This window comes from Tenebrio molitor, chromosome 2 (genome assembly GCF_963966145.1).
Source record: "Tenebrio molitor chromosome 2, icTenMoli1.1, whole genome shotgun sequence".
Classification (NCBI taxonomy): Eukaryota; Metazoa; Arthropoda; class Insecta; order Coleoptera; family Tenebrionidae; genus Tenebrio; species Tenebrio molitor.
The window spans coordinates 11043267-11066211 of NC_091047.1; the positions used below are offsets into that span (position 1 = coordinate 11043267).

General features: G+C 34.5%; 3 protein-coding genes across 13 annotated transcripts in view; 1 reads left to right on the forward strand and 2 right to left on the reverse strand.

Moving 5' to 3' along the window:
- Positions 1 to 42: 42 nt before the first annotated feature.
- Positions 43 to 2231, reverse strand: LOC138123839 (enolase-phosphatase E1-like). Of its 2 annotated transcripts, none has more exons than XM_069038661.1 (5): positions 1828 to 2231; positions 747 to 1773; positions 451 to 683; positions 253 to 360; positions 43 to 197 (listed from the first exon to the last, which is right to left on the reverse strand). In XM_069038661.1, exons 1-5 carry the CDS (start codon positions 2131 to 2133, stop codon positions 75 to 77), a joined length of 1797 nt encoding a protein of 598 aa, XP_068894762.1. In that variant the 5' UTR covers positions 2134 to 2231; the 3' UTR covers positions 43 to 74. The 2 variants fall into 2 exon arrangements, with proteins under 2 accessions (XP_068894762.1, XP_068894761.1); XM_069038660.1 differs by having other exon boundaries at positions 415 to 683.
- Positions 2232 to 4634: 2403 nt separating this feature from the next.
- On the forward strand, positions 4635 to 8962 carry LOC138123837 (mitochondrial potassium channel ATP-binding subunit). Of its 3 annotated transcripts, none has more exons than XR_011156921.1 (11): positions 4635 to 4793; positions 4851 to 5178; positions 5234 to 5392; positions 5447 to 5592; positions 5648 to 5864; positions 5922 to 6284; positions 6342 to 6461; positions 6523 to 6626; positions 6676 to 7029; positions 8174 to 8334; positions 8638 to 8776. XR_011156921.1 is itself a non-coding variant. In XM_069038657.1 (11 exons), the coding sequence occupies exons 1-11, from the start codon at positions 4747 to 4749 to the stop codon at positions 8915 to 8917; spliced, it is 2070 nt and encodes a 689-aa protein (XP_068894758.1). In that variant the 5' UTR covers positions 4635 to 4746; the 3' UTR covers positions 8918 to 8962. The 3 variants fall into 3 exon arrangements, 2 of the variants coding, with proteins under 2 accessions (XP_068894758.1, XP_068894759.1); XM_069038657.1 differs by lacking the exon at positions 8174 to 8334 and adding an exon at positions 8834 to 8962 and having other exon boundaries at positions 8638 to 8785; XM_069038658.1 differs by lacking the exon at positions 8174 to 8334 and adding an exon at positions 8834 to 8962 and having other exon boundaries at positions 4646 to 4793; positions 4900 to 5178; positions 8638 to 8785.
- Positions 8963 to 9146: 184 nt separating this feature from the next.
- dpr12 (defective proboscis extension response 12) overlaps positions 9147 to 22945 on the reverse strand; it is a 337047-nt gene continuing 323248 nt past the window's right edge. For all 8 annotated transcript variants that reach the window (XM_069038672.1, XM_069038670.1, XM_069038671.1 and 5 more), the window contains 3 exons: positions 16949 to 17089; positions 10377 to 10590; positions 9147 to 10316 (listed from right to left, as the gene is read on the reverse strand). In XM_069038672.1, coding sequence (XP_068894773.1) covers positions 10213 to 10316; positions 10377 to 10590; positions 16949 to 17089 — 459 coding nt within the window. In that variant the 3' untranslated portion in view covers positions 9147 to 10212. The remainder of the gene's footprint in view (positions 10317 to 10376; positions 10591 to 16948; positions 17090 to 22945) is intronic.

The window sequence follows — 22945 nt, forward strand, 5'->3', positions numbered from 1 at the left end:
AAAGAAGAGTGAATTATAATATATAATTTAACGAAATAGAAATTTTGCTCGTTGGGTATAAATTTAATGACAATTCAAAATGTTAGTGTTTTATAAAAGTTGATTTTTGCATCAACTATGTTAAAGAGTCGTTCTTCTTGAAACGTAAATTTTCCTGGAGTATGTATTAGTCGTTGCCCTTCAAAATAGTAGTACACCTGAAAGCAGTAACAAATTAATTTTGTCAACAACTGTGATATTGTAAATAAATACATCAACAAGACAGTGTTTCGGTCTAACTCTGGAAAGTTCAAATGTGAAGTACACACTAGCTGTGGCCTGCGGTATGGGATACTGTTTGCAAGGAATACTGAAAATAGCCTGAAATTGATCATTTCTTGTAATTACTTGGTGATTTTTATAGCTTTTTCTTACTTCGTATTGATAAAAATCACAAGCGGAATCACTTACTCCTTCCAAAAAGTTGATGCAGTACTTCCAGTCCTCTTCAAATTTCCAGTATGACAAGTATTCGTTAATTTTGGTAGTACCAATTTCTACCGTGAACTGCTCGATGGTCGGCCATTCGAAAATGCAAACGTATGTTCCAATGCTTGCGATGGACAAAGATTCCAAACTGTCGGTGTATTCAAACCCTTCGATAATTCTAATGGCTGATTGTTGTCGAAAATCTTTTCCTTTCCCTGCAACAACATTACACCTTCTCTTTAAACATTAAAAACATTTTGTTTAAACATTTGTCTTACATAAAGCGTCATCAGTAACCCTATTTACAAATATTTTGGAGAAATTTTCCACAGGTAGAAACCTCTCGCACGTTTTAGGACACTCTCCGTATTCAAATCGCATTCCTTTAGACGTGGGCTTTACACTCGGTTTCCTCATTTCTTCACCCCCAAATCTCAGCTTCTTCTCTAGCGAATCTTGACCTGCCAGAGAGTATCTCTTATCATCGCCGTCTAAATATTTTAGTTTTTTTTCCAGTGTCGTCGTCGATTCTTCAACGAAATCGGAAAATCTCGTTTCCGGTCCTATCGATTCTTGAATGCTTTTTTTAGGTTTTCGCGATAAATGCTCGCTCGCTTTCGAGCTTCTTCTTCGCATTGACAATCTTCTCACAGCTTCTGCATATTTCATTTTGTCGACCAACATTTGTTCTGTACCCACAGACTTTTTCTTCTCACCTTTCAGGTCTTCCGAAGCTCGGGATCCTCTGTGGGGTGCGATTTTTCCTTGCATTATTTGTTCAATGAGCATTTTGCCCCAGACTTTGGAATATTTTTTCGATGATCGTTCTTTAATTTCGTCTCCTGTTTCAGAGTGTCTTTTTTCCTGCACCGACGATCCGTCATCTTCGATGTTGCTTACTTTGGAGTGTCGTTTGTCGTGCTTGGAAGATTCTGATGAAACTGACTCAGAATGCTTTCTTATCTGTACTTCATCAGCACTAATTTTGGAATGTTTTTTGCCATGAACATGAACTGCAGGTTCATCGATACTTTGAGAAAATCGTATCTCTTGAGGCTGCGATCTCCTCCGCGAATCAAGATCATCATCAGTTGCTTCTGCTGAAACACTGAAGTGTGTCTTTTCTTTAATTGACGGTCTTTCTGTTTTCAGTGAATCTTTTTTCAATAATTCTTCTGTTGTTTCATCAATCGTTTTATCTTGCACAGATGAGGTTTCTGCCGTTTTTGCATTTTCCTCTTGTTCCCCGATTTCCTTTTCTTCTTTGAGTATTGATTTTCTTGAAGACTGAGAAGTTCTCGGTTTCTGTGATGGAAATTTATCATTTACTGTTATACCTATACGATCAGTTACATTTACCTCAGCATTTTCTTCTGGTGGTACTTCTATGATTACAGCAGCATTTTCCTGAACTGACAAATGTTCAACAGCTCGAGAGACTTTTCTTTCCTGTATAGATAACCGTTCTCCAGTTCCAAGATGTTCATTGTCTTTTTTTATTGCTATTTCATCTACAGCTATAGAAACACTTTTTTCTACTTTAATTGATCCCTTTGGTGTTTCCAACCGCCCTTCCTCCTCTCTAGTTATTTCTTCAACAGTTTCTTTTTCTTGTGCAAATGCTTCTACGAGATCTTCTGGAATTTCAGATTCTCTTTCCGACATAGTTGACTTGTATTAAAATTTAAGTGCTTTTCCCTTGAGAGTTCCTTGTTTTGACAATAAACAAATTCAAAAATTTAAGACACTGACATAAAATAACAGTTGCATATTGTGGTTTAAAGTAAGCCAACTGATTAATTGTATTTCACCTTTATTCACAACTTTTGGATAAATAAACAATCTCATTATTTGAGAGTAGAGTTCTATTATTATTCATAATATATGCCAAAACATTGTGCTATACCATATACATATGTGTTTTCTATGCAGTAAGCTGCATATCGATCTCGATCTATGTCCCAAAGAAATCTGCAAGTGACAAAGACATCTTGAGAATTTTTTTCGCCGATGCTAACAAGACATATAATTTTGTATCTGTAAATAAAAACCTGAATGTAACAGTTATCAATAGCGATGGAATTATTACCTGTCAAATTGCAGTTCTTTAACTTTGGCTCTGATAGCGCTGGAAGCCCACTTGGCTTGTTTGGGACATTTGTCGGGATCGTACGTTAAGTTTTCCAAGGCTTCTATCATGACGCCCTCCAAGATCTTGTGAACTTTATCAGAGTTGAAAGGGTTGTCGGCATCCAGTTTGTATGTGTTCATAAATCGAGCGCCCTAAAATTAATGTAGTGCAGGTTAAGGAAAACTGATTTGTACATTACCTCGCTAAAGACTGGTGTAGAACTCATTTTAAAATAATTATTTAATCTGGGAATGGCAGCTAGACGAGATTATTATGCAAATATTAACTGAATCGAGTTCTAAAGTAATAACGCTAACGAAGTTTGAGTCGGATAAGTTTGGAACCGCTATAAACTCCTTTATCTATTATTGATCGTGGGGCTGGCGCGTCCTGGTACGGTTGTAGCAACGGTGAGCCGTAAAAGTAGATTTTTACCTTGCTTCTGTCGTAAAATTCTCCGATGGTGCTTAAGCGGCGAATAGATATGCTACTTCCTAACACTTTCTGTGCTTTGCTGCTGAGACGGTCGGTGCGACTTTTGCGACCTTCCTAAGTGCAGGAATTATGAAAGGATTATTTGAGAGATATTTATTTGCTTCTTCTTTACCTTGCCGTCATCCTTTAATCCACTACGTGTTTTCCTGTGAATACAATTACGTAATTCCGGTAATAAAAAACAGATTAATATTAAATATGTACTAATCGCGAAGAGGAACCACCTCTTTATACCTTGGTAGACTCTCAGAAGATACCCCAGCACTACTCTTCTTTTCAATTCCTCCGGAAGCTTTTTTCTCTATGGAAGCTTTAGATCGCTCTCGACTCATTTTTTTCCCCGGTGTACCTTCTGCAAAAAATGATCGTAACATTTTTCCAGTGTTTGTATAAATGCCTAATTACTCTCGGCTATAGAGGTTTTCTCTTCCTTGACGCTGTCTCCAGGTTTGCTAGCTGCAGATGCTGTAGATTCACGTTTAGCTTCATCTGGTACTGGTTCTTCCGATCTGGATTTGGATTCTGATTTGCGCTCTTCGATTTTAGACTCCTCTGTTGGTTGTTCTTCTTGCTTGGACGATCCCCCATGAGATATTTCAGATTTACGCTCCTCTTTTATTTCGGGCTGTTTCTGTTCGCCCTCTTCCGGTTTTGGTTGTTCCACGTCTGCTTTGTGTGCTTCTGGTTCTGGTTTAGTTGCTTCCAGTTCTTCTGGTTTAGGTACTTCGGATGTCCGTTTTTCCTGTTCCGAACCTGTTGTAGCCACAGATTTTCTTTCATCTGGTATAACTTCTTGGGGAATAGGTTCTTCTGGTTTCGATTCCTCCGGTTTGGGTTCTTCTGTTTTTGGTGGCTCTTCTGGTTTGGGTTCTTCGGGTTTGGAATCTCCTGGTGTGGGCTCTTCTGGTGCTGGAGCAGGAGGTTCAGGGACTGGTTCAGCTTGTTCAGGTGGAGGTTGCTCAGATTCTGATGGTTGCTCGACCCCTCCATCTTCCATTTTTGTTATAAATATTAATTTATTTGTTTATGTAAGAGACAAGTTCTGTTGATAACACAGGAGTTTATTTTTATTTATTTGTGACAGTTAATGTTCCATTTTTGATTTTTTTATAACATGCAATTTAGAATGCTGTGGTATGTTCTGTGATATTTTTCTCCCAAAAAATAGTAATTTTTAAAAATGTAATTTTTAAAAAACGGTGAAACTGTTCAAATATTTCGTATATTTACTGGGTGACACCAGGTTTAGGCTTATTAATCTTTGTTTTATGTTTAAAATATAGCTGTTACACCTTTATTAATTTAAAGGGATAATGACAAAGAATGAGTTTCACCTGTTATTCAGCATATTTTGCCATTAATTAATTCAGATCTGTTTTATTTGTTGAATGATATGAGAATGAGACCATAAGTAAGTCTTTTTTGGTGTGTCTACAATTTATGATTCATGCATTTATTCCAATGCACCTATTATGTTAGCTCACGAGTTGCCACTGGTTTTACGAAGTAGGTATAATGTCGTCATAACAGATACAAAGTAGTGCAATCATTCCACAACAGTGACGTGACATAAGAACTACTTGATTTAAATATTTTTTAACAAGTTTTTTAGCAGAATCGTTAGTGTTTTTATAAATTAATTTTATTATAAAATGTGGAAATTAATTAAAAATTCGGCAAAACTTACTGCTAATTTAAGGTTAGTTTTAGTTTTGTAATTTCGAGGTTAGTTACATAATTTTATTCTATTTTACAGGTATTCTGTATTAAACAATAATTTTGCTTGTCAATACAGGAATTTTCAGTATTCAAAGATATCATTTAATAATGCCTTCAAAAAATCAGTTGATAATTCGACCAAAAAATGTAATTTTAAAATTCCAACTTGCACGAAGATAGCTATTGCTTTAACAAGTGGAGGAATTTTGCAAGTCACAGTAATAAGTAATAAAGTTTTATGTAACGCTCAGCATACTAGGATGACAACATACAAGAAATTTTCGGAGAAAGAGCAAAAGTTTGATTGGAATAGATTTTGGCACTATTTAAAACCTCACCTCTGGTATTTTATAGCAGCAATTGTTGTTAGTTAACTGTTTTCTGCCAAGTAAGTTATATTTATTATTTTTTTTTTTAAAGGGAGCACTAGCAGTTGCAATTTTAAATATACAAATTCCCCAAATTATGGGAGGCGTTATTAATGTAATTTCAAGATATACAGAAAGTAAGAATACAGAATCATTTATTAGTGAAATGAAGGTGCCTGCTATTAAACTTGTAGCAATGTATGTAAGCCAAGTAGGTGAATTTGACCTTATTTTATGCATTTTTTTTACAAAACTCATTTTGCAGTCCCTTTGTACATTTTTTTATATTTACATGCTGTCTAATTTAGGAGAAAAAATTTCATTTCAAATGAGAACAGATTTGTTTGCTTCAATTTTGAAGCAAGATATTGCTTTTTTTGATGAGCAAAGAACTGGTGAAATAATTAATAGGTATAAAAACCAAAAACAACGCACAAAGCGACATATAAATTGGATACATTTTTAGACTTACCACAGATATTCATGATTTTAAAAGCAGTTTTAAGCAAACAGTTTCAGGAGGATTGAGAGCTGCTGCTCAAATAATTGGCTGCTCAATTTCTTTGGTGTTGATTTCCCCCCACATGACTTTTGTTACTTTACTTTGTGTTCCTACAGTGATTGCTGTTGGGACTGTGTTTGGGGCGGTATTAAGAACCACGTCTAGAAAAGCTCAAGCACAGGTAAAGAGTGTGGTTCAACAGTTTTTCTTGTGTTACTATATTTGACACTTCAATTAGGTTGAAAAGACCACGGCTGTTGCTGATGAAGCTGTCAGCAACATCAGAACGGTGAGGGCGTTTGCAATGGAAGATCAAGAACAAGAGTTGTTTGATACAGAAGCGGAGCTGGCAATGATTTTAAATGAGAATTTGGGGTTTGGTATTGGTTGGTTTCAGGCGGGGACTAACATGTTTCTAAACGGGATGGTTTTAATTACGCTCTACATGGGAGGGTATCTACTTTCCACCGATAAACTGTCGCCAGGACAACTCATGGCGTATCTGATGGCATCTCAAACGATCCAGAGATCACTTGGCCAACTTTCTCTGCTTTTTGGTTCAGTTGTTAGAGGGGTCGCATCCGGTTCTCGAATTTTTGAGGTTTGTCAATACACTCATAAGTTCGACAACTACTTATCATTATGATAAAAAATTTAGTACATGAACTTACAACCTACCGTGTCATTAAAAGGGGGCAAAACCATTTCAGAATTCGATTTGAAAGGCGAGATTGAATTCGAAAATGTCACATTTGCGTATCCATCCAGACGCCAGCAGGTTATTTAAATAGATACAAATTGTCTCAATCGCAATTTTTATTGATTAATTTCCTCTGTAGTGCATCTTAAAAAATTTCAATCTAAAAATACCATCGGGCAAGACACTGGCGATTGTGGGCGCTTCTGGTAATGGCAAGTCCACCGTGGTGGCGCTCATCGAACGGTATAGATTAGTATTCTTACAGTTGGAACAAAAAATTTGATTTTTTCAGTTTTTATGATGTCAACTGTGGGGTAATCACCATAGATGGACACGACATCAGAAGTCTTGATCCGTCATGGTTGAGAAAACGAGTTCTGGGCCTAATCAGTCAAGAACCAGTTTTGTTTGGAACTTCAATTATGGAAAACATAAGATACGGTCATCCAGCTTCTACAGATGAAGAGGTCGAAGAAGCAGCAAAGTTAGCAAATGCGCATGATTTTATTTCCAGTTTTCCTCAAGGTTATGACACTATGGTGGGTGAGAGAGGAGTAACATTGTCAGGCGGACAGAAGCAAAGAATTGCTATAGCGAGGGCTTTGCTGAAAAATCCAACTGTGCTTTTACTGGATGAAGCCACGAGGTAATTTTCAACTTCTGAAAATTGTTTTCTGCCGCAATAACGCACATCGTAAAGCAAGCAATCAGAGAAGGTCTAACTAAATAAGAGAATCGGCAAAAAATGTTGTGTTTATTTTAACTTTTTTTTGAACTATTTGTGTAATATTTGGGATGTATGGTATAATGTTATTTGCAAACGTAATTTTCAGTATAGTATTTATGGATACACTTACGTAAACGTTTGCGTTGAAGTTCTTGTGATGACTTTGTAAATGATGTTTTAATTTAACTCTAATTGTCTTCCAACAGTGTGTGTAGTTTCTTTGCATTTGATCTCATAATTTATGTTTTATTAATTACGCGGAGGGTAAACTTTTGTATAATCAAATTAATAAAGTTTAAACGGCGATTGTATTAAAGGCAGTAAATTTTGAGAATAATTCTCGATTTGCAAAAGAATTTAATATACCTATTTTTCAAGCTTGGAATAATGGAAATATTTAATTTCTCGTTGACGTTTTCGAGGGGAACTCGGGCAGGTCAATTTTACTTTTTTAAGAACATTTTCCAGTCACTTTCATTTTCTTTTTTCGGGCAAATCTTGATTTCTGTTCGTGTTATCAATTTTTAAATGTGAAATTTCTACAAAAATTTATTCTCTAGTAAGAAAGTGATACAACACATTTCAATAGTAGCAAAACAATTTTGAACACTTTCCATCGTCTCAAGAAATGACATTGACGACCAAAATTGTTTGTCCGGCACTGTTTGTAAAAATCCATTCACGTTGGATTTTCCTCGTCAAGGTCAAATTATTTAATTTTTTGGCAGTGTGATTTTTACTTCATTCCTTCTTCTTTTTTCTTTCCGCTATGGTAAAATTAACCAGGAATAGAATTTTATGAAAAAATTTGTGACTATTTCACATGTCAAACTAACATTCAAAATTAAAGACGTCAAATTGCACTAACACGATAATGTGAAAATTACTAGGAAAGGAGGCGCAGGTTTGCAACATGACAACAATTGGACAGGGAAAATCAGGAAAATTCAACGTGAATGAACTTTGAACTAAATTGAAAAATATTACAATAAAAACAAACAATCAAAGTAAACGTTTAAACTACTTGCCATTTTCTTTTTGGCAGTTCGTTAATTGTTTTTAGGAACTGAGAACTAATATTTTGGAGTTTAGAGCTGGATTGTTCTCATTTCATTCCAAAACCTTTCTTTCAGTTTCTGAGTTGCAGCTGATCGATTGAAGTAAACCTTGCTTTTGATATGACTCCATAAAAATATAATGGAGTGAGATCGGGAGACTGCGAAGGTCACTTAATAAATCTCCCGATCCATAATTACTGTTTTTTTTTTTTTAATTTTCAATAACAGTGTGCATTTTGGGCGTTTATTTTAATTTGTTGATATTAAAATTATTTTATTAAGAAAATGGCGATGACATTATTGCGCCGAAACAGAAAGGGGTGGAACAATGAAAATAAATGATCGAAAAATGTGTTTTTTGAAAAAATTAAATTGATATGTCGAAATTCTTTTCGAAAAGTTCTACGGGAAAGAAAATGTTTCCATTCTTCCAAAGTTTTACCATGCACCGTACTAATGTAATGCGTAGTGCTTTAGATACTGAATCGGAAAAGGTTGTTCAACATGCTTTGGATGTTGCGAAGCAAGGGAGGACTGTTGTTGTAATCGCTCACAGATTATCCACAATCCAAAACGCAGACATCATTGTCGTTTTGAATAAAGGGGTGATAGTAGAGGTAAGTCGCGTGGAATTGTTAATTTGCGTGTGATGATTTTTGTTACAGATGGGAACTCACGAAGAGTTGACGCAAAAGCGCGGTTACTACTGGTCTTTGACGTATCAACAGCAAGAAATTCCCGCCGGTTAATTTTTATGTACACGCTGTCCTAAAATAAATACGTATTTGTGGGTTGATTGTTGTTTTGATACTTTAATGAAAGTGTTAACTGTAACGGAAGATTTAATCGGTAGAAATGTATGGAGATTTGTATTTATCAGTCTCGTGGGGCGGTTTAAATTATTTTTCGATTAGTTTTTGTGCGTGATGTAACTGACGGCATCGTAAATTAACAATGAGACATTCAGCAGGTAGACACTTTGTGTTCAATTGATTTATTTGTGTTCAGTAAATAAAAGAATAACGTACTATAACGAATACATGTGGTAAATTTACTTAATATTATATGACATGTTTGCTATATTATTATGACAGTAGTAATCATAGGGTATGGTGATTGCGATACAAAACTAAAAGTGATTAATTCGAAGAATGTGTTGCTAGACATGTAGGTAATGATGGATTTAACATAATCGTCGACGTAGTATGATTTTGATTTAATTTTAATTAGTTCCACACATTCATCCAAGAAATTATATAACAAATTAACTATATCCTATTATTTTTATATTATCTTACAATTATAATGAGATAAATATTTACAACGTTGAGTCGAAATAAAAGGGATATGAAATTAAGTTCGCAGTAAAAGTGAAAAACGACTGGGTTTGGTCTGGTGGCAGTCCTTAGCGACTCAGCTTTCACGTATTTCTCACTTTTACCACCGACGAAGCGCTAGGTACAAGCTCATAAAAATTGAAATGATTTGGCAGTTCACCTACTGCAAAACATCGTATAGAATGGAATTTGGTTAATTCGGAGGTTTTGGCTCAAGTAACAACGACAGTAAATCATCTTATATATTACAATATTTAACAACGAAACTGAATATGTACAAATTGAATAAGTGCAAGAGATTAATTGTAGGTATGTGTTTGTACACATTATGGAATATGAAAATTTTATAGACACTAAATTTAAATTGAAAACGTTTGAATGAATCTGAATCTTGCGTCGACGTCAATGTCGACGGCAGAATCACACGACGAATATCTCAAAGTCGTCCGAATCGATAGAATATTCATGCGATACCAAGTGTGATGCTATTGAAGGTTCGCTTCTTTACTATTACATCATCAAAATACTGATACTTTTTACAGTTTTACATTTTACGTCAATTATTATTAGTGTTAAATCTAAGGAGAAATCTTCAAAAGGTGGTCTCTGGTGGTCTTACAGTCGACTGTTTATCACTTTGTAATATGCACACAATCACTTGTCACCGAAGTGTTCGATATTTCCTCATCTCCCTACTGCTGCTGCTTCTATCGCATTGCGGCCACCAGCGGGGCGATCATCAGAAGAATCACTTGGCTCGCGATGCACATGGCGCACGATTTTCGCATCAAAATTGCATCCACGTTGTCACCTACAACATTAAATTGGCCACTTCAACTTTCTTCCGACTTCGTCCCAACTGTCAACTCACCTTCGGACACGAAGACGTAAATGGAAGCGGGCTCGGTGTTGGATGCCGAGCAAGTGTAATTTCCTGAATCGGCGTCGTTTGTGTCTCTGATGGTGAGACGGCTTTGAGTGCGGGCCCCGGGTACTGTCTCCACAGATATGCCACCTCTGGCAGTGTCGTAGTTGATCATGTGTTCATTGTGGTACCAAAAGACGTATTGCGGAGGTGTGGGGCTCTGGAACAAGGGGTCGCTCGTGAAAGGGTGTCGTGTTTTGGGGGTTCGTTGCATCGTCGAGATATAAATGGAGTCGCAAGAGATCGTGGACATTAACGTGCCAACTTAGCGGGTCAAACGCTGGAGAATCCGGAGCTTGCGGCCGAATTAAGGAAGGACCATAAATCAACCTAAGGCCACTACGTACACTTGCTGCACTACGCTAACTACTTGGGAGAAGTTCTTTTAGGGGTTCTTGAGTGAAGTTTGATGATGTTGCAAGGAGTGCAGAGACAAGACTGCACTTAATCGAGTGACGTGCATGTTTAGGATTTTCATAAGCTTCACTGTTGTGTAAGAACGTGGTGGAGTATGATGGAACGAGTGTACCGAGATTGCGAATTAAAATTTTAACAAGAACAAGAAGAGAGATTGCTTTTAAAATGTGTGAACAAAATAGGTTTTTTTTAATTTTCTTAGAAAGCGCGTGTTAGTAATGAAATGAGTAATGTAATAAAAGGTTAGGGTTTGCAGGTGCTGGGAAATAACAAAATCCAGTGATAATTGTATGTAGTTGTAATAAAATGATTCAACAAATTATTGAAAAGAGTTTGAGTCGGTGTACCTACCACATTTTGCATCAAGAGTTTTCAATAATCATAAAGGAATCTCGTGCATAAGAGTATGTTGTGACGTACGAATACCTACATGAAGAAACGTTTTGGCAAGCATCTAGTTTATGATTACGTATAATAAAGTGATAAAAAAGTTGCTTTGACAGCGTAAAACGACACGTCTGTCGTTTAAATATTTTTTCGGCTTCCCCAACTGGTAAACACACCTTTCCCTTTTCCTACCGATGTTGTAAATTTCAAATTTCTGGGGGATATTTAGAACATCGGTGGCACGCACCGTTAATTTTCTGTTTTTACAGTTACCTAATTAAAAATTAAAGTGTTCATATGGTACTTTAATTTAGTGTAAAAAACACATTTACATGTTTGTATTATTTTTCCGATAAATGTGTTTTTTTAATTTTTATTGACTAATAAATAATCTAAATCAAATAGGGAAAACACAAAAAGTTTGCCATTTGTTATTTCACAAAAATCTGCAAACGTGCAAAATAAAACGTTTGGTCAGCCAGAAAGTCTAATATAAATGTCGTGCGGTAGGTATTTTACAGCACTCAAATTAATCAGGCACGATGACGAAGCCGAGTGCCTGAAACCTAGTTTTCGCGCTGTAAAATAACCCTACCGTACTCTAATGTAAATAACTATTCGTTGTTAAGAGCTAATAAGTAAACTGATGGAAGGGTTTGAATTTTTTACTATCCCACCTCCACCCGGCGGCACGGCAATTTTGCCGGAGTACATACACTATTACGGATATTACTATCAAGTAATAGTGCAGTGCTTATCAACATAATTACCGGCGTCTTGCCTCCGCATTTTGACTTTGTTGTGTATTATGTTCTGTGTCAATGTTAAGGAACTTCCTCACGATGTGACATGAGTATAATAATATACCTTTTTGAATTTCAACTACCAATGTGTTATCTAAATCCAGAATTTTTAAATTTTTAAAAAGAGATTGCGGTACTATTCCCGTTGCTGAAATTACAAGTGGTAAAATCGAAATTTTTTCTAAACACCAAAGATTTCTCATAGCAACGGACAGCTCTAAATATTTATTAATTTTTGTGTTATATGTCTGTGTTATATTATGTGAATTTGGAACAGCTATATCTAAAAGATGTGCTTGCTTTTGTTGTTTATTTAAAATTATAATGTCTGGTCTGTTATGCTTAATATGAATGTCAGTTAAAATTGTTCTATCAAAATATAACTTGTAACTGTCATTTTCCAAACAACTTTCTGGTGTATAACTATAATGTGGTTGTGTATTCTTTAATAAATTGAATTTAACAGCTAAATTCATGTGTATAATTTTAGCGAATATATCGTGTCGTTTTTTATATTCGCTTTGAGCCAAAACGGTGCAAGAAGAAATAATGTGTTCAATTGTTTCCCCTTCAGTTCCGCAAATCCTACATTTATCAATTATCGATTGTAAACCGCATATGTGTTTTTTATAATTTCTTGTATTTATAACACGATCTTGTATTGCAAATATAAAACCCTCCGTCTCAGGGTGAATATTTGATTTCTTAAGCCATGCATGAGATGCCTGAATATTAACGTCTGGTTGTTCCAGTTCTTTAAAGTATCTCCCATGTAAAGACTTCTGTTTTATATTTGCTATTGTGTCAGGTATATTTGGCTTAACAATGTCTGAAATTATATTATCACTTAAATTTAAAGGTGTGTAGCCTTTATCGGCTGAAACCAAAGCATTGAAAAAGGTGTTATCACGAGCTCTATTGAGGAAATAATTTTTTAGTGAAGCAATTTGATTTTTTAGCAGTATTTCTAGATTTGAAAAACCCCTACCACCGTTTTCGCGTGGTAAATTAAATCTTTCAATAGCAGATTTAGGATGGTAATGAACACGAAAAAGTTTGAATATTTATCCAGTGCCAGCAGTGAACGATTATAAATTTATCTCTGAAAACAGAGTAGCATGAAATGCTAACTGAACGTTAATTTGCTCAATCTCAATTAACCTGAATTCTCTAGAAGTGAATATTTTTGGTGGAATGTTTGAGTTTTTAAATAATTTTTTTGTTGGACACTGTCAGAATTTGAGAATTTTCTCCTGTGTGAACGGATTTTGATAAATGTCACAACTTGTCAAAACGAAACGTCAACCTAATTTTAAAGATTTTAAGCGATCCAAATCCAATCGCTAAAGGCTACAGCCTTTAAGGGGTTCGTCGAACAAAAAAACGTATTCGACTCGTTCGTACGAGCGTTTTAAAGGCCCACGAGTGTCATAAAGAGCCCATTAACGAACTCGTTAAATAAACTACTATTTTCGTTCATATTTGGTCAGTTGTGTAATTATATTGTAAAGTTATTATCTATCTTCCTCTTTACAAAGACTACATATTGGGTCTTCAGCAATGCTTATTTCTCCATTTGATCCATACATTTGAGGTACTGTTTAATTCAATTTGTTTAAGTTTACTTAACTGATTTTAATTAATTAGGTTATCTTAACTAAAAATGATATCAAATTAATTGAATTAAAAAATGATATTCCAATTAGAAAAAAGAATCGACAAATACACGAGTCGTGGGTAGAAGATATTTTTAATAAAATGAATAAGTACGTAATGAATATTTACGAAATTATTCCGGTAATTGATTATGGCAGAAGAGCAATAAATTAAATTCATTTGACTCGGCTTTGAATAAAATACGTAAACTAAGAAAATAATAAGTGCATAAGTACTTGTACTGCAGAGTAGACACATGGAAGCTCCAATAATAAATGAGACGCCGGTAATTATGTTGATTACCACTGCACTATTACTTGATAGTAATATCCGTAATAGTGTATGTACTCCGGCAAAATTGCCGTGCCGCCGGGTGGTGAAGGGAAAGAATGATCCCACGAGTGTAAAAGAAAGAGGATTATGAATAAGAGCAGGTGGCTTAAAATGTTACGAGTTTTTACTAAAAATTAAAGAGAAAATGACTGAAGACATTGAAGAGATACATAGATCATTTTTCTTGGTAAAGTATGACAGAAGCTGTAGAAAATAACTTTGTTAAGGATAAGTCAAGAATATCCAAAGGAATATTTACTAAAAATAAAAATAAATCAGTTGTTGTATTGTTAAAGTTGCTCTACAGTATGTCGTAAAAATGACGTTATTACTTATTATACAGTGAGCATAAAAAGTCTGGAATAATGGAAATGTTTTCTTTCCCGTTGAGCTTAAAAAAAAATCGGATAGATAAAATTAGGTACAGAAACGTTTTTCGATCATTTTCATTTTTCCGTTCCTCACCGTTTCTGCACAACGACGTCACAGCCAGTTATTTTAAATGGCAACCGCCACTTTTTTCAGAGATTTGAATAGACTATTAAATTCTAATTTATATAGTGTACTTGAACTTGAAGATTCCTGAGTTACCGATTTTTAAAAATGAAAACAGGGTGGCGGTTAAATTCCAACTTTAGAATATTTTTTTATGTAAAAATCCCCTGGTACCATTACCAATGTAATTTCTTTGCAGGATCTTCTGACGGCAATCTGAAACGTTAATTTTTGAGGACTCATTAAAAATGGTGAATGACAGAAAAAAATTATTGAAATATTTTTTCTTTTAAATTACATACCTACAGTATTGGCGTTATAACTTTTTATCTGCTCCTACCACATAAATTGACCAATGAGAATCAAAGTCAGATTCAATCTGTATACTTTTTCATCACATTTGCCACGTAAAAAACTATAAGGTTAGAAATTTTGCTGTCAAGTCCACAATTATTGTTTTAGGTTTTAATAGCTATTTATGCACCAAGGGCGTTACAACGATGATTACGCCGGGAGAACGATGAATCCAGCTCGAGGGCTTTAGCCCGAGAGATGGATATCGTTCGATGGGCGTAATCATTCGGTGACGCCGTGGTGCATACAAGATTTTATTTTTCACTATACGTGTTCTTTAAAAAAAAAAAAAGGCATCTTTGCAATTATGAATTGATGAGGGCGTTATGAATTCATTACGCCCGCGTATTCTTATTACGCCCTGTTTTATTCCCCGGTTGTTATGGACATGTTTACGTATTTCGTATCCTAGGAGTTATCATGCAATTATACTAAAGTGAAAAATAAAAAATAAAATATCATTAAGACAATTCGAATGTCAGAATTTTTTTTCTGTGTAAATCAGATCGTCTTAACAACCTATTTGATTGGTAACTAAGAAAATGTAATGAGCGGGGCAGATAAAATGTTACGTTGTCGTTAGTATAATGAATATTTTTGAAAAAAAAAATGGAAAAAATTTGCCAAAATGTCGAAGTTCAACCACATGTGAGTATCATTTTCTTTGCTACTCTTTTTTCACTTTTAGGACGAGGTTGCGCGGAATGTCAAAGAGACGAAAAAATGAAAATAATCCAGAAATGTTTATTTTTAAAAAAGGAAATCCACCTGTCCAAGTTATTTTCGAAGAGCTGAACGGGAAAGAAAATATTTTCATTATTCCAAACTTTCGGGGCTCACCGTATTTATTTTGGAGTGTTATAAATACTCACAATTGTTAAGCACACAGAATGATGAATATTCGTAATAGTCCAATTTGTATTACACCGAGTGAAACAAGATGTAAATTACTATTTTTTACTCTTCCATGTCTAGTGAATTCTTCACTTTTTAAATTAATTTTAATAATGGATAATGCACAATATTTTTAAATACGAAGTATGTGCTGAAGAACATACAGGCTGTCCTAAAATTCGCGAATTTCCAATTCAGAGCGTTGTAGGGAATCTCCCCCCACAAAGATACACTGGTCTGAAAGTGGACTCTTTGAACTCCGTTTTCTTCAAATACAGGCTTTCAGTGTTTATTGTTATTTATGGTGTAGATGATTGTGGAAAATAATAACGTAAAACAATTTTTTGAAGAATAACTTTACTTTGGATTAAAAAAAATCTTAAATTTTTGTAATTTTTCTTAAAAATGGAACGGCAACGTCGTAGCTGGAATAGTATTTTGTCACTGTGGATATGAAGGCTGCTATGTAGTGAACAAAATTAAAGTGCTTATATCTTCTTCAGGAAGAGCGAATTTTTTTTTCTATGTATTTTTCGAGCTCGCTGGGGCCTTCCCTACCACGCTCTGAATTCGGAATTCGCGAATTTTGAGACATCCTGTGCCGATAACTAATAAATTTTAATTTTGTAAATGAGTAATCTCTTGTTATTTTTTTGTTTTTTTTTGTTGCTGTAAACATCATCATCATCAGAATGTGTAAAACTCAGGATGGAATATGAGGGTCGATTTTCGGCATCTTGTCAATTTTTGATGGTGGCAAACGTGATTTTAGCTGGAGAAACTGCAGTCTGCAACGTGCATGCATCGGTAGAGTAAATTTGAAAATTTATAAGCACACACTGCCGGACATTACATATTTAAAATCCGAGCAGCGTCTGTTGCTGCATAGTCGTGAGTCTATTTATAACCGGTGGTGACTTTTCCGGGTTATTTTCGAGAAAATTCCGGACACGTACTAGGCAGTGGTGCAGCCGTTGCCGGGACGACGGGAAATCGACACGATTACTATTGTTGAGAATATTACGGGCGTTCGCACCCGACACGAACGTAATGACACGGACTTATTTGCTTATTTGAGGTTCATTCTGAATTCGGGTTTTTCGAATCTCGCATAATTTACGAGGGGAAGTCCCGGCCGGTCCGCACTTATCCAATTACGAACGCAATAATGAACATTACCTTTTCTATTACGCAGACCAGATCTATAATGCTGCCGATATCCACGTGATGTTCCCCGGATCTTGTTCCTTGTATTGTCGCCTCCGGCACGACGATTTGCAGGTTGACGAAGTGCGAAATCAGACCTGCGTTCGTCGATACCTGAAAAACCACAATTCGTAACAGATTCAAACTATAAACACAATTAAAGCAAGTGCTACAGATGAATAATTATCAAGTCAATTATTCCCAGTTGGCAGCGCACCTCCGAAATTTATGAAACCTGAAATTTCATGAATAATTCTCCGGGAATTAGTTCGCGACGACCGACGGCGCCACACACTGTCTGTTTGCGTTTCTCACCACGCTGTGCGCCCTGTTTCAACCCTTTAACCGTGCAGGTCAGCATTCGGCAATTGAATTTAATGCAATTCTCGACAACAATCAACTCACGTGTCGAAGTCGAGCTTGATTGGTCTCTAAACCCTGTGCGAAAGGACGAGACCGGAAAGACAACGCCTTACCGCCACTTGGATCGACTACGTGTCCCTTTCACGGACTTTTGACTTTCCAGATACAGCGGACTTGTTTAGAATTAAATTGATTGTGTGCAGCGGTCGGCATCGCAATAAATTTGACGAATGAATTTATTCCCCTTTAAACTACGTACTTTTCTACAACTAAATATAAGCTTTCGACTCTCCTCACAACTGTTTCATATCACTTTTCTGTTAATAACTGGTCACATATGTACTCGTAGATACTAACAATTATTAGATCTTCATAAAACTATGTATAAAATGCGTAAAATGTGTAAATCCATATTCTATAACGTGTTTCACGTAAGAGTATGAACCTGACGAACTCAAAATGCAATCCAATATTCAATTTTCATGAGTAACTAGATGTAATAATTCATATTTTGAAAAAAGTAGTTTTGATATTCCAGAAAGTTTTTTAGTTTCCGTCTCTTCACACATTTGCGGAAAAGCTCCCCAGCAATTGTGTACAAATACATGTAAGTATGTAATATGAAATTCGTTCATACTGAACAATAGCTTCCTTCTGCTTGCGCAATAATTAAGTACCTTTTTAAAGAACTGTTTACATCTGAAGCAATGAACGATTTACGTCAAGGTGGTACTTATTATATAATTATTCATACGATTATAAGAAGTAGGTATATTGGGTATTCAAAAAATTATTAAACTCTGTCCACTGATAGATTGCTTGACATAAATGTTACTAAAAGTGTTCACTCTACGCTTTAAAAAATAGATCCGGCGCGAAATTTAAAAAAATGAAAGAACAGGTTTACACGTGATGTTTTATTATTATTCTGTAAGTTAGCACTTAGGAAAGACGAAAAAAAACTTCAGTATAGTAGGGGTAATATATTACGTTTTATTAATACAGGGTATTTCAAGAGTGATAATGTGCCCGATGGATTTAAAAATGCAACGCACAATACATTTTCGAATTTCCGAAAAAAGCTGGCTACAGAAATGAAAATATCCAGCTTTTTTCGGAAATGGCTAAAACAAACAAGAGATTATTTAATATTTAATGCATGAACAAAAATGACCTCTGTATCATTTTCGATGTTTGTAATGTCACTTAAAGTGTTCATTATGCTAGATTCTTGAGGCACGCACTCACTTCACAAATTCAAAAAAATCAACAAAAATCGCAACGGAGGAGATCAAAACAGCAACACGATCAAAACTAACAACTTTTAAAACCAGAGGAACGCAAAACAAAGCTCTAAAGATGAAAAATCGCAAATCTAAATGCTTAAATCACTTGACAGCACTGACAGTTTCAAATTTGAAACGTCATATAATTTATTTTTCGCGTGGGTTTTATAACAACCAATGAGAATCAGTGGCGCGAATGCTTCAAGATATTACCAATACAATCTATGATACTTTTAATATTTTAATGTTATGGTTTGGGGATTTTGTTATCTAAGGATATTTAAAAAAAATGCATTCTATCAGTGGACGTAGTCTATTAGCAACAGCAAAAATGATTGTAGCTAGGTGCTTCCTGATTTATAGATACCCTGTTACCCAGGAGTAAATCAATCAAATGTGCAAAAAAACCTTGAAAATACAAAGAAGGTACCTTTAAAGCAGTGTGCAATATAATAACAAGTGACGAAATCTGAATATATTCATTTGAACCCAAATTTGAAAGGGTGTCTTTAATCTATTCGGCTCTCCGGAGTGTGGTGAAATAGGTTATTGCTTCTTTTTTCTCAAATCTGAATTTGTTGCAACTATTGCTTTGGAGAATCAATCAATGCACATTTTTCCAACATCGATTATGAAAATGATACTTTCATCACTCAATTTAGTGAGGAAAATAGGCGTTTGCATCACTAGTGAGGAAAATGGAGAAAATAAACTCACTAGTGAGGAAGGTACTGTTGTGGCTAGAGCTTTATAACAGTTATTATTACAGAAAGAAATGTCTGCATTCAAAATCATTGAAACTTTATTGTATTGGAAAAATCGATAACATGAACATCCGGATTTTCCATCAATTTTAATACACTTATTTTGTATCATTATAATATCGTGTGTTAAAATTTCGCCTTAAAGTAGGCGTGAAGAGTTGATTGTGAACGCACCACGGATTATAGATCACGGATCAATTGTTTAAAGTTAATTTCACCTTTTGCATTTTTTATCTTTTTACTCTGCAGGCTGACGAGTGGTGCGTTCACAATCGACTCTTCAACGCTAACTTTGAGGATAAATTTAAATAAACGCACGATACTAATTGTTAACAAACATAAAGAATTGCACACACAATTGACATCCACGAAATTAGATAGTATTGGACCTACAATCTGTGTTATGTACAAGCATGATTAGAGAATTATTTATTTCATCTCATTTATCTATGTTAGCCTCAATATTTACTAAGTTACTTTTTCGCTACTAGTTTTTGTAAATATTTCTCAGAACGTATAGGCCTAAATTCTTCACTTTTCACTATTTTTGGAATGTTTGGTAAGGAATAATTATGTTTTTTTTTTAATTTGTTACCACTTATGCAATATCTTTTCCTGTATCCATCATTGTTTTTTTGAATACGAATATTAGACTTTTTTTTCACTTGATACTAACTAGCTTAATTTATTATTCTTACAATATCAAAATTTGTTACCTACTAATCTTTTGTTGTCTACTAATTTTTGATACGAATCCTCTTTTTACAGCTTCATAAATCCAGAGTACCTCATTTTCTGTAATTAACACAGCTTCATATTTCCTATTTGTTTGTTACATTACCTCTAGTGTTACACGAGCAAACCATTTATTTTTGTTGTACTTATGCATTGGAAGTTTTTATTATCCTCTTTCGACATATGAACTGTTGTAATATTAAATTTATATTTGATATTAATTAGTGGGCAGTTATATAAAAACAAATGAATGCTATAAATAGTTTGAATAAAATAATATAAACAAAAAGTCTGTCAATAGTTTATTGTATTAAAAGGATTCTTCTAATAATACTACAAAGGGTTATGGGCCCAGGAGAATATTAAAAGAAAGAATATTTAATAGAAGAAGATGAGTGGAAATGTAATAAGAATTGAACCACTGGGAAAAGAAAATTATGATACATGGAAACTTCAGATGGAGGCAGTTCTCGTAAAGAACGAAATGTGGGGATATGTAAATGGATCTATTGAAAAACCAAATAATGAAGAAAATACGATTTGGGAAGAAAACGACAAAAAGGCAAGAGCAGATTTAATCTTAGCGATAAATCCCAATGAATTAAGGCAAATAAAAAATTGTGTAACTTCAAATGGAATATGGAAAAAATTAAAGGAGCTTTATGAATCAAAAGGTCCTGCAAGAAAAGCTACGTTGTTAAAACAACTGATAATGTCCAAAATGAATGAAGGAGAAACGATGAAAAATCACTTAAATAATTTCTTTAATATCATCGATAAATTAGAAGAAATGGAACTAAAAATTGTAGATGATCTCGTAACAATATTGTTACTGTATAGCATTCCAGATTCATATGAAAATTTCCGGATCGCAATAGAATCTCGTGATGAGTTACCGAAGCCAGAAACACTGAAAATAAAGCTTACGGAAGAATATGAAGCAAGAAAAAGTAGAGAAAATCAAAATTCTCCGGGTGCTCTATTAATTAAAAAATGTTATAAGAAAGAAGATGGACCAAAATCATCAAAGGAAAATTTAAGAAAAAATAATTTCAAAGAAGCATTCAAATTTAAATGTCATTATTGTAAGAAAATAGGACACAAAGCTGAAAATTGTTGGTCAAAAGCCAAAGCAAGAAATGAAATTTCGAAAAAGGCAGAAGTTACCGAAACAGTTCTTCAAATCAATAGAACCAAATCAGAAAGCCAATGGTGGTGTGTGGACTCAGGAGCGTCTTCGCACATGTGTTCATCAAAAGATCAATTTCAAAATATCGCTCAAAATGATCAAGTCCTAAATTTGGCAAATCACAGTTTCACAAAAATAAGAGGAACGGGAAATGTGAAAATAAAAGTGTCAAATGAAAATAATTTACGATCTGTCAATTTGAATAATGTCATGTATGTTCCTGATTTACGTTCAAATTTATTATCTGTCGGAAAAATCACAGATAAAGGTTCAACGGTGATATTTGAAAACAATAAAGTCTACATCCTTGATAAAGATGGAAAAGAAATCATGATTGGTCAAAAAAGAAATCATCTTTACTATGTTCGCGAAATTCTAGATAAAAAGGGAGAGACAGCAGCTGCAAGTATGAACATTTCAAGAACAAAAATACAAGAGTGGCATGAAAAATTTGGACATATTAATGAACAACAATTAAAAGAACTTGCAAGAAGTAACGAAGTTTATGGTTTGAATATTGGATGCAATGAACATTTAATAAATTGTTCAATTTGTTTGAAAGCAAAACAAACTAGAAAATCTTTTTCAAGAAATGAATCACATAAAAAGGAAACATTATTGGAATTAATTCACACCGATATATGTGGACCAATGAGAGTAAACTCGATTGGTGGATCAAGATATTTTATTACGTTTATTGATGATAAGTCAGGTTGGTGCGAAATTTACTTTATCAAGAAGAAAAGTGAAGCTGCCAGTGCATTTTTTAAATACAAGGCAATGGTTGAAAATCAGCTAGGAAAAAGAATAAAATGTCTTCGATCGGATAATGGAACTGAGTATTTATGTAATGAACTTGAAAGTTATTTGGAGAAACATGGAATAAAACATGAAATGACGGTGGCATATACACCAGAACAAAATGGCGTTGCAGAACGAAGAAATCGCACTTTAGTAGAAATGGCAAGATGTATGATGATACAATCGCAATTATCGCCCTCATTTTGGGCAGAAGCAATTTCTACAGCAAATTATTTAAGAAATAGATGTCCATCTAGAAGTATAAATGGACAAACACTGCACAAATTATGGACGGGAAAGGATTTTAGCGTGAAACACTTTCAAATTTTTGGAACGAAAGGTTACAGGTTAGATAAAACTCCCAATAAAGGAAAATTTGATCCAAGAAGTAAGAAATGTATTTTCGTGGGTTATTCAACAGAAAGAAGAGCGTATCGAGTGTGGTGCCCCGATTCTAAAAGAATTTATGCAACAAGAGATGTAAAATTTGTAAATAATTTTGAAGTAAAAGAACAACCGATGCAGGAAGAATTTACTTCTGAAGAGATTATGAAGAAAGAAAAAGAAGTTGAAATATATTTGAACAATTATAGAAAACTTGAAAATGAAAATGAATCAATAGAAAATCAACCAGAAAATGAAGAAACAGAACGTGAAGCTAGTAATAATGAGAATCAATTAGAAGATCAAACAGAAATAGACAACTTGCAAGAAAATTACAACGAAAGAAGAGAAGTAGAAACAAGAGAAAAGCGAAAACCTGGAAGACCAAAATTTCTTTATACAGGAAAGAAAGGAAGACCTAAGAAATTATACGTACAAGCATGTGAAG